This window comes from Poecilia formosa, unplaced genomic scaffold (genome assembly GCF_000485575.1).
Source record: "Poecilia formosa unplaced genomic scaffold, Poecilia_formosa-5.1.2 Scaffold21, whole genome shotgun sequence".
Lineage (NCBI taxonomy): Eukaryota > Metazoa > Chordata > Actinopteri > Cyprinodontiformes > Poeciliidae > Poecilia > Poecilia formosa.
Window position 1 is genome coordinate 2,823,356 of NW_006799960.1, and position 10,563 is coordinate 2,833,918.

Consider the following 10,563-nt stretch of genomic DNA (forward strand, 5'->3'; position numbering starts at 1 on the left):
ACACGACATAACCAAAGACAAATATGAAGCACTTAAAATTTAAGTTTATGATCATTTTTAACACTTTATTAATTAATTACAACATGTCTGATGAGACATGAAACACTTCTTACCTCCTGTTAAAAGGAATTTAACATTAAATAAGTAATTATATGAGATTATATGAAACACTAACGTACAAGCTTAACAATATATGATGGTTCTGTTTTGAATTTTGACTGAAATTTGAGGTAAATTTGAGATGTTTCTGCTTTCGTTTGTATTTTAAAGGGGTGTTCACTGAACTCACTTGAAACTCTTTGGGACAATAAAAGTCTAAAAATATCATCTGATATCAAATGAGTAGGAAAGTCTTAAAACTGACCAATGTTTAAGCTCAAGATGTATCAAAGTTAAATTCCAGTTCTAACATTGAAACAGGTAGTAATTGCTGTTTTCAGCCAGAGGAAGTGAGGCTCCCACCATGATGCAGTAGGCAGCTCCACTGTCTTTCTCCCGTATTTGTCCCACTGGGATGATGCCCTGATTCCACAGCTCTTCCAGTATCTCCATGGACTTGGGACGCCCCTGTACTGTTGTGCCACCCTGCAGCAAGTCCGGCTCAGCATCTGAAGTAAAATCAATTCGAAATGTAATTTTTTTTCCTCCTCCATGCAACATGACGAGGTTCGTTTTTTTTGTTTGTTTGTTTTTTTTTAGCTTGTTTGCAACTGAAACTCACCATTTGGAGCAACACATTCCCTGAGGCTCTCCGACGGTAGAGGAGGGATTTTGTTTGGTAATCCTCCAGGTAACACCAGATGGTCTCTGTTTTCCATCATGACCCCGCTGTCCGTTGTGCCCTTTGACCTGGCTGAGTCGCCACGTCCGCTGGATTTAGATCCTGCTTCATCCTGACACAAAAGGAGAAACAGAGAGAAAATACTACTCAGGATTTTACAAAGTTATTGTTGTGCTTCCTGAAAGTTTTTACTGATGCTGTCATGAAGCAATGAAAGTGTTAAGATGAATAAAAGATCAGAAAGTCTTTTATTAGTCCCACGAGTGGGAAATTTAAGTGGACAGAACAAAATAAAAAAGTAACAGAAATTAAAAACAACAGAATAAAAAACAGTACAGTGTAGAAAGAACACCATATAAGCAAAACTAGATATATAAGTACAAATATATATTATATAATACAGTTGTAATATAAATATAAGTATATATGTGTATATGTAAATATATATGCATATACATTTACCAACATTTACATGCACAAGCACGCACATATGCCTATATACATATGTACATTTGCCCACAGACATGTATATGTAATTGTAAACACTAAAAAAAATTTACACATATATAAATGTGCATAACTCAACTGAAACAAGAGGAATTCATTTCAATAGAAACAAGTAAATTCAAACACCTTAATCAATCAAAAAAAAAAACAATAAAAGGTGAGACAATGATGCTTTTTTTAGATAACAAAAGCAAAGTCAAAGTAATTATGTTTTGTTTTGTTATTTTAGTTTAATCAACTTATCGGGTTTTACAGTGTAAGCTGGGCGACATTTAAGTGAGCGCAGCCATTTTTTCTTCTTCTTCTTTTTTTTCACTCCAACAGCTGGTACACAACAATTCAACTCAAACGACTGACAGTTTCAGACACCTCTGCAGGTAAATAGCGCCCACTTTCCCCAGAGTTTGAGCCACATACAGCAGGTGGAAACACCGAGCATACCTCGTCCCGGCTCGGTTCCGCCAGCGGGTGAACCTCGACGCTAGTGGAGCTTGAACATCCCATCTTTGGCAGGTCAAAAAGCGGACGGATGAGAAATGTGTCGCGTTTTTAACCCCTCCACTTTGTATACAATTACCCGTCTTGCATACTTTCACACAGTCTCCGTCTCCATGGGCCCGACCCGTTGCTAGGACCCGTTGCTACAATAAATCTTGACCCGGTTGATACCCAGGAGCAAACAGAGAGCGACCAGCGAAAACATCTCTGGAGATAGGTTACACGTAATTACTGCAGGTCAAACCTCTACGGAGGTCAAAAAGATAGGGATCTTATTTAATAAAAAAAAAGGTTTTAGCTGGGGGGGAAAACAAAATAAGTGGAGACAGCATGTTGACATTTGAATGTTGAAAACAAACAAAAACATTCATTTAAAAAAAAAGAAACAAAGGAAAATTACTACTCGACAATTTGAGATTTTTTGTTTGTTTTCAGGGGGAAAAATAGCAGCTACATTTAGTTTTATCATCCAGGTTTAAACATACTTTAAACCTGGATGATAAAAAAAAGACGACCCATTGTGCAAAACTTTCCATCTGTCACAAATTAACTGTAGACTCCAAATTATTTATTTAATGCATATTTATCTTGCATTTTTTCCAAGTAACAGAAGCAAGCTAAAGCCATAAAATAATACATAAAAATATTATTCACTTATATTTGCACATGACTGATGAGTAAATAAAATACATGTGAGCATTCTTCACTAATTTGAGAGGCAAGAAGCTCATGCCCACAGTTTTCCTTTTCACATAATCCAAGCAGTGCAGACTTAAAAATGGACACTCAAAGAAAACAAGTTAATATAATATAATAGTGCTAGGCATTTTATTGGCAGTGCCATGTGAATAGGACTATAGATGGCAGCAGCAGTTGCGCCTGCTACTGCATTTCGGGGTGAGGGCTGGAGCACTGCGTGATTCTACAAAGCCTGGGTTTGTTACCCAGAACCACAGATGTGTCGACGGCCAGCCGGAAGCTCTGGTGCAGGGCCTGGCACTTCCGCGCTATGTCAAGCGTTTGAGCATTTTTCATCAGTTTGTCCTCCACAAAGATGAGATGTTTCTGCGCCACGGCCAGGTTCTGCCTGCGAAGGACGGCAACAGGGGGGTCAGTCGGCATAAAGACGGGCGGCAGACGGATTACAGATGGGGGCGGGGGGAAGAGAACTTACTGGGTGAGCTGCAGCACCGACTGAAGACCACCAAGCATCTTCGCCAGGTCCTGTCTCTCCAGAACGAGAGCGTTATGGGGCTAAAAGAAGGACGAGAAAATAACCCAGTTATGATTTGTTTCAGCTGTAACAAAAACAAGAAAAAAAATAAATAAATCAAATAACACAACTACAACCCTCAGGCTGCAGCACCTACATTGTCCAGGCAGAGCTCAAATCGGGGTCTCTGGTTGAGAATCTCCAGAAGGTGGGTGATCTGGTGCAGCCTGGACTCACAGTTCTGAATATGTTGGAGCAGTCTCTGTATGTCTTTGTTCAGATCAGAAATCTCTTGCAGGATCTGAAGGTTACAGACAACAACAACAAGGAGTTAAATGACCGAGTTTGAGACGCTGTGAGATTGTGTGAAAAGTTGCAGCGTGCCGACCTTCTGTCTCTCTAAGTTCAGTGCATCCTGGAGCTTGGTCAGCTCCTGGATCTTCCTCCTGAGAGCTTCTGCAGTGCTGTTGCGTTGGCGCTCGTGGGCATCTTTCAGCTGCGATCGTCGGAAAGATGACAGGCATTAACATGTGTCACTGACCTTAGTACAGTGATCATTTTGGCAATTTTAATGAAGAATATCCCAGGATAATAAAATGCGACACTTATCAAAGCAATTTCTAACTGGTAATGGCAATAAAGTGAATATGATTCTCATTAATGTCACATATTGTGTGGAGAAATGGCTATCTGAGCTCAGTGACAAGAGGTATGTTGGGAATAGTCATCTATAAAACATGGTGATGGAGCATCATGCATGTGGGACAGTTTTGGTGCGTCTCTAAATCAACAATTAAGAACTGGAAACTTTGACCAACATGATACTGATCAGAAACAAGCAGCAGGACCAAGAATGTTGAGAAAAGGCTTTTTTCTAAATCCTGGGCACAACTATGCTACATCTATTTTGTGCCTTTGTGCATAAATGCATAGATGAAAATGATTGAATATATAAACTTTACCGTCCTTCCTCCCTTAAAAAAAAAAAAAGCGCAACTTATAAGCCCCCAAAAAAAAGAGAGTAAGGCATTTCTGGGTATGATAAATGCACGTAAACTCCTGTCAGTAGCTGGAGATGTGATTTGCTCTTACGTTGGCCAGGAGGAACATCAGGTTTGCCCTGCAGGCAGACGAGTCCTTCAGCAGGTTTTCAGCTGTCAGCTTCAGGTTTTGGCAGTGGGACAGCCACGTCTCGTAGCTCACATGGTTTGGTTTGATTGAGGGAGCAGGTATGTGAGAGCATGGGGTGTCCACCTCAAAGGTGATACATTTGGTGGTGAGTTTGATGGCTTCGACCTTGTCTTGAAAATCATGCATCAGCCGAGAACGGACCGCCTTCAGAGCGCTGCAGCAGGAAAACAGAAGTTAAGGTTAGTCTTCCTACTGAGGCGCGCCAGTCTGATTAACTCGGGCTTTTCTCTTTATGTCTGACCTTAGCTTGTCGAGTAGAATGAAGATCTGCTTCTGCAGCGCCTCTCTGCTCTCGTTGGTCATCTGCTCCTCTTTCTTCAGCTTGAGGAAGACCGGGTCCTGTCTCATACCCTCCGAGCACAGGCTGCTGCTGAGAGCCACGCAGTCACTCATAAGCTGACTGTACAGCTGTCTCTCTTTGAGACAGTGCTCTGCCGTGTCTTTCGCCTGAGGGCACAGTCAGTTTTACAAAATAGTCCACCTTTGTTCTCTGAGAGTTTGGCTGCTGATGCAGGTACCTGCTCCACACAGATGATTTCTCTTTCTATTCGCCGGATTAACTCATAAATATGGGCCTGCCAATGGCTGATCTCCATGTGGCGGGATGTGAAATGCCCCATGGTGTTACGAATAGACAAAGGAACCTTCAATGATAAAACGGAAATACACCTGAAATCAAGAAACCTCCAACAAAAATTATGACCAGATGAAAGACAGGCTACAGTGTCCCAGTTAATTAAACGAAGGCATTTCAATTTATGCTATCCAACAAGACATCCCAAGATTTAGCGGTTTGGCTCAGCAGTTGGGCCTTACCCGAGCAATATTATTGCTATGCAGGGTGAAGAAGATTTCATTCAGCTTCACATAGTGGTCCTTCTCAGGTCGTGGTTTGTTGTATGACAGACTTATACCGTCAGCCAGGGCAGGGAGAGTCAGTTTACCTTCTGATTCCTGCAGGCAATCCATCTTTGGATTATTTTTCCTGTGACATAAAAAAAGCAAAAAATGCATCAAAAATAACTTAGATTTACCTGAAATACTGCCAACAGAAAATGGTGAATTTGATTTAAATTTTTCATATTTGATCTGAGAAAAGTAACACTAAACACTCTTACTTACCACATTGTTTTGGTTGTCTGCAAAAGTTGAATTGTTGAATCTCAGTTCAGTTGGAAACAAAAGTGTTGGGGCAACAAAGAGCCTATTTGCAATAAGTAGAGCATGGAAGCCTCAACCATTCTCCAGGGATACACGGTTAAATGTCAACAAAGATAAAAACAAGTAGTGGTATCCAAGATTATGGGCCATTTTCAGAACAAATTAAACAATAACAACTTGAATTCTGTAAAGAACTACTAAAGCAAAATTTATTGCATTAGTTAAACCTGCCTAGCGAAATAAATGCGGCCAATATTTAGCAGAAAATGAAAATGAAGTTATAGTCTGTAGTCACAGATTTGCCAAAAGAAACTTGATCTAGCAAAAGTGTCACTTATGTTTCAACTAAAAAGGGCATACTAGCTAAAGTTTAGGCTTGTGCCCTACATTTTGTTTACAAGCTAAACAAAGATGGTTAACTTTTACTTTAACGACTTAAACAAGGTAGAACGCAATTAAAATTAATAACATTCGTAATATAATATGAATAAGACTTGAACTCTACATGTAAAAATTCCACAGGTCCTAGAAAAACTGGAATATTTTTTTTCATATGACTGACTGTCCATGTATGTTGCCTACACATCAAACAAACAAGCAATCTCTCTGCTTTGCGAGACGTGCAATTATATTGTAAGACATTCATATATCCTCAAAAAGCAGTCTCTGATAATATTGCAAAGAAACATATTTTTGACTACATTTTAAATTAATTGGCACTCACAATATGGCGGCAACGTTGACGTACAACAAGACAATTTTTGTCTAATCCTATTGGTCGATGAGTGAAGTACATCCGGTTGATGATAGCGGAAGTGTTTACTCGGGAGATCACACGGATTTTAGCTACAAAATTCAGCAAATTATCCTAATTCGCGGTAAATTGTGCTGTTCTAGAAACACCTACCAACTTCTCGGTTGCTTTTACTGCTGGCATGTCGGAATAAGGTATGTGTGACGTAAATTTTAAAAGTTATTTGCCCATTTTGGTTTGTCGCGCTTTCGCTACATTAGGCCGTAATGGCTGCAAATGAATAGTATTTTGATGGAATACAATAGAAACCCCGATGTTTACACACTGCTTGTAAAAACTCTATTTCCCCGCCCCTGATTTATAAAAATGAAACGGTGATCGTCAAAACCTCATAAAAGAATCAGTTATGATCTGATTAAACCTTTGGTGGATTTAAATTTGCTTCGAAATCAACAAAAGAATAGTTTCTTTTGAGAAAATTAAACGTGATGAATTTGATAGAGGAGACTATATTTGATTTCAGTCGAACTGTACTGGATAAATATCCCAATTAAGGTCAGATAAGTTTTGAAATTATGCATCATAATTGAAAAAGGTAATATTTTAACAGGGCCATGTTCTACTTTTTATGCTCCCATTAAATAATTATGATTGTTTATCATCACACACTGTCTAAAAAATATATTTTTTTCCCCATCCTTTGATGTTGGATCAAACTACTTCTTGTTTAGATCAGTTAGAATAAACACAATTATTTATTTATATTTTTATAGTACATGATTCCCACCACAAAACGCTCCTGCTGCACAGTCGGGATGGTTTTCTCAGGCTTTCAAGTTTGTCTTTATCCTTTCAAATGTAGAAAGGTTCAAATTTTGAATTAAAACTTCAATTTAGTTTCATCAGACCACAGGTCATGTCTCCAAAAATTAAGAATTTTTCCCGAGTTCATGCAGAAACATTCATCTTTAGAACACAGAAAGATGAACCAGACAGGTTTAACTTCAGACAGTAAAAAACAAGGTCTATGTGTCTTTTTAATTAATGCATGCAAACTTCTGGTTTCAACTGTGTTTGTATATAGTCATAGTAATCCTAGTGTACACAAACTTCTTGATTTAACAAAAAAAAAAAATCCTCTCATTATTCTTGCATCTTATAAATAGAAATAATTCTGGGTAAACTAACTCAAAGATTAAACATTTGATTTGATTTAATTTCAAAGAACGTGTTGCGGTGTATCCAATTAGATGTTTTTAGCTGCAAAACAGGATAAAGATGCTGATTTATAATTACATTTGCCCTCTATTCTCAGAAAGCTGCAATGGACGCATCACCTTTCTACGGCGTCCCGCCGATCGAAAGCGACGACAGCTGCCTCAGCGTCAGCGACAGCGACGAGGACAGCGGAGCAACAGAACCAAGTGACGACAGCAGCGCCGACGAAGACCCTGACTGGACTGACGACGCCACGGCGTGCACCAGCGCTGCTACCACAAGAAGGGTGTCAGCCGCCGCTTCGACGAAATGGCAGGAGGTCGTGTGGGACTCCGTTCAGCAGCAGAGCTCTGCAAAACACTATCCCGTCTGGCAGGGCACCCTTCCAGATGCGGATGAAATCAGAGAGCCCGTTCAGTACTTCCGAGACTTTTTCGACGCTGAGCTTTTGGAAACGATTTCGAAACAAAGTAATCTATATTGTGCACAAGAAAGTCCCAACAGTGCCCTTAAGTTGGACCCCAGCGAGCTGGAGCAGTTTATTGGCACTGTCATGTATATCAGTGTTATACACTTGCCAAGGCTACGAATGTACTGGTCCAACGATTGTCGAATACGGCAGGTGGCGGATGTGGTCTCCCGAGACCGATTTGAAGAAATTACAAAATTCCTTCATTTCAACGACAACAACAACATGGCGGCGAACAGCAGGGACAAGCTCTTCAAAATCAGGCCAATTGTTGATTCCCTTCTGCAAAAATTTCAGGCTATCCCTCAAGACCAAATGCTGTTCATTGGTGAACAAATTGTCCCTTTCAAAGGGAGATCCTCTCTAAAGCAATACATGCCCAAGAAGCCTCATCGATGGGGATATAAAATCTACGTGCTTTGTGACACAAAAGGCCTGGTGCATTCGTTTGACATATTTACCGGCAGAACCGCTCCTGAACGCGGAGAACCCGACATTGGACCGACTGGAAACATCGTGCTGAAGCTCGCACAAGCCGTCCAGCGTGCCGACGATCACCTGCTCTATTTTGACCACTGGTTCTCCTCCTTGGATTTGCTCGCTGCTCTTGCGAAGAAGGGGATTCCAGCGCTTGGGACGGTGCAGCTGAACCAACTGCAAGGGTGCTGCTTCAGCACCAACTCCGACATGAAGAAAAAGGGAAGAGGGACGTTCGAAGAGAAAAAGGTCGTCTTCGACGGTGCAGAACTGAGGGCAGTCAAATGGTTTGACAGCAAGGGGGTGATCATTGCCAGCAATTTCCCCGGTGCCCATTCTGTCTCCAGAGTGAAACGATGGGACAAAAAGTTGAAACACAACGTCTTTGTGACATGCCCGAGCATCATTAGCCTGTACCACAAGTTCTTGGGAGGCGTCCACGCGCTCAACGCGCAAATTGCGTCGTGTCGCATCCAGGTCAGGTCAAAGAAGTACTACCACAGGTTCTTTTTTCACTTTGTCGACATGGTGGTTGTGAACAGCTGGCTGTTGTATCAGCGGGACTGTGATTCTCTGGACGTTCCAAAAAAGGAGTGGAAGGACTTGCTTGCTTTCAGAACATCGGTGGCGCAAGCGCTCTGCATGCAGTTCAATGAAAACTCCAGCGTAAAGAGGGAACCGCCGTCACCTGACGGGGAAAGGGAATTGCAAAAAAAGAAATTTCGAGGTCCAACTCGGGCGCTTCCAACCATGGAGGTCCGGTCGGACGCCGTGGGCCACTGGCCAATGACGGGCAGCGAGCGGCAGCGCTGCAAGTTCAATAAATGCAAGGGCCAGAGTGTCTACAAATGCTCGAAGTGCGGCATTCACCTGTGCCTCAACAAGCACAATAACTGCTTCATAGAATTTCACAAGTAACAATAGTTTCTTTCTGCAGATGAAGAGACGGCCAGACTATCGCCTTCGACATTTTCTGCACGTGGTTTAATTACGACAGGTCATCCAGTTCCTGATGGGTTACAGATCACGATTCTTCCAGCACCATGTTTGACTGTATGAGGTCTTGTTTTTCCTGTTTTCATATTTTTTTTTTAGCAAAACCAGAAGAAATTTGTCAGATAAAAACTCAACAGCATTTGAAAATTTGTTCAATTATGCATTGCGACTAAATTTGTTTTCGTTCTAATGATTGATCCAAATCGATCTCCGCTGTTTGGTGTCTGCTTAAAAACAAAATTAAGATTTCCCATAAAATGTGCAGTTGGTGGTTTTGAAAAGCTGCATAATATGAAAACAAATTAACAGTTAAGAGTGACTGATAACTTCAACCGTGTCTATATATGGCTATGGCAGCCGTTAAGTTGTATTTCATTGGAAATGTTCAAAAATGATTAACCTCGTGGGCATCAGTGTTTGAGTAACCCCGCTTCAATGGAGGTGCTTTCTGACAAGTTAGCATCACAGTGCGTAGTTGTAAAATGAAATGTTTTCCAATGTTTTTTTTTTTAAATAAAAATCTAAAATGCGTCATGATTTTGAGCTCAATCAGCATTTCTCTTTCCATTTTGAAGAGAAGCTAACAAATCTTAAAAGGCTAGTACTGCAGAAAAAACTCCACACAACGCCACATTTATTTTGTATTTTTATTGATGTAATTATCCATGGTTTTAATTTTATCACTCATCCAGTAATAATCATGGCTTTAAAATAAACTGACGTCCCTATCATCCAAAGTCACCCTCCTCCATTTAAACACGCAATAGAAAAATATATACTTAATACTTTGTACAATACTGGTTTTGGTCCAAACAAAAGTGGATCAGAAAAGCCAATATACCTTTTACTCAAAAAGGTTCTCCAATTTGCATTTAAGCTCCTTTTAAATGGATTCGGGCAACTTTGAATATAGGAATTTTACATAATAAATTCTAAAGACAAAAATGCTGAATGCAGTCTGTAACACAAAATTCAACTTCACAGATTAAAAAAAATATCACTATTTACAGGCTTTTATAATATTCAAAGGCCAATTAAGAGAGATAGAAAGAGAGAGAGGGTGAGGCAGACAGAGAGGTGTAAAGGGAAAGTTTCAGGAATCAGGAGGAGGAAGGGCGGGATCTCGAGAGACGAGAGGGCACAGAAAGCAGAGTCGTGGAGCGAACCAGAGCAAATCAAACATGTAACAAGAATTTTCAAACTACGCATTTACAAAGTCCTAAAGAAGCTGAATGAGGGCGCGTGCGCCTCCGGTCCGTCCTCCACAGTGCATGATGCATCTTCCCAGCTCCCAAACC

General features: G+C 40.6%; 3 protein-coding genes across 3 annotated transcripts in view; 1 reads left to right on the plus strand and 2 right to left on the minus strand.

Moving 5' to 3' along the window:
• Positions 1-2,110, minus strand: part of stmnd1 (stathmin domain containing 1) — a 3,444-nt gene extending 1,334 nt beyond the window's left edge. Inside the window, exons 1-3 of the mRNA XM_016669217.1 lie at positions 1,730-2,110; positions 722-893; positions 463-608 (exon numbers count right to left, since the gene is read on the minus strand). Coding sequence (XP_016524703.1) covers positions 463-608; positions 722-893; positions 1,730-1,792 — 381 coding nt within the window. The 5' untranslated portion in view covers positions 1,793-2,110. The remainder of the gene's footprint in view (positions 1-462; positions 609-721; positions 894-1,729) is intronic.
• A 480-nt stretch (positions 2,111-2,590) lies between these two features.
• On the minus strand, positions 2,591-5,422 carry LOC103135119 (tektin-4-like). The gene is made up of 9 exons (XM_007547726.2): positions 5,313-5,422; positions 5,007-5,175; positions 4,709-4,834; positions 4,432-4,637; positions 4,092-4,344; positions 3,388-3,495; positions 3,157-3,300; positions 2,961-3,040; positions 2,591-2,873 (listed from the first exon to the last, which is right to left on the minus strand). The coding sequence occupies exons 1-9, from the start codon at positions 5,315-5,317 to the stop codon at positions 2,669-2,671; spliced, it is 1,296 nt and encodes a 431-aa protein (XP_007547788.1). The 5' UTR covers positions 5,318-5,422; the 3' UTR covers positions 2,591-2,668.
• A 694-nt stretch (positions 5,423-6,116) lies between these two features.
• Positions 6,117-10,462, plus strand: LOC103135120 (piggyBac transposable element-derived protein 2-like). The gene is made up of 2 exons (XM_007547727.2): positions 6,117-6,299; positions 7,421-10,462. Exon 2 carries the CDS (start codon positions 7,430-7,432, stop codon positions 9,185-9,187), a length of 1,758 nt encoding a protein of 585 aa, XP_007547789.1. The 5' UTR covers positions 6,117-6,299; positions 7,421-7,429; the 3' UTR covers positions 9,188-10,462.
• Positions 10,463-10,563: the final 101 nt, after the last annotated feature.

Coding starts and splice junctions, on each gene's coding strand:
- LOC103135119 (XM_007547726.2), bottom strand. Junction 3,301..3,387: donor TGAACTTAGAGAGACAGAAG/GTCGGCACGCTG, acceptor TGTAACCTTCAG/ATCCTGCAAGAGATTTCTGA. Junction 3,041..3,156: donor TTGAGCTCTGCCTGGACAAT/GTAGGTGCTGCA, acceptor TCCTTCTTTTAG/CCCCATAACGCTCTCGTTCT.
- LOC103135120 (XM_007547727.2), top strand. CDS start 7,430: ATGGACGCATCACCTTTCTACGGCGTCCCGCCGATCGAAAGCGACGAC.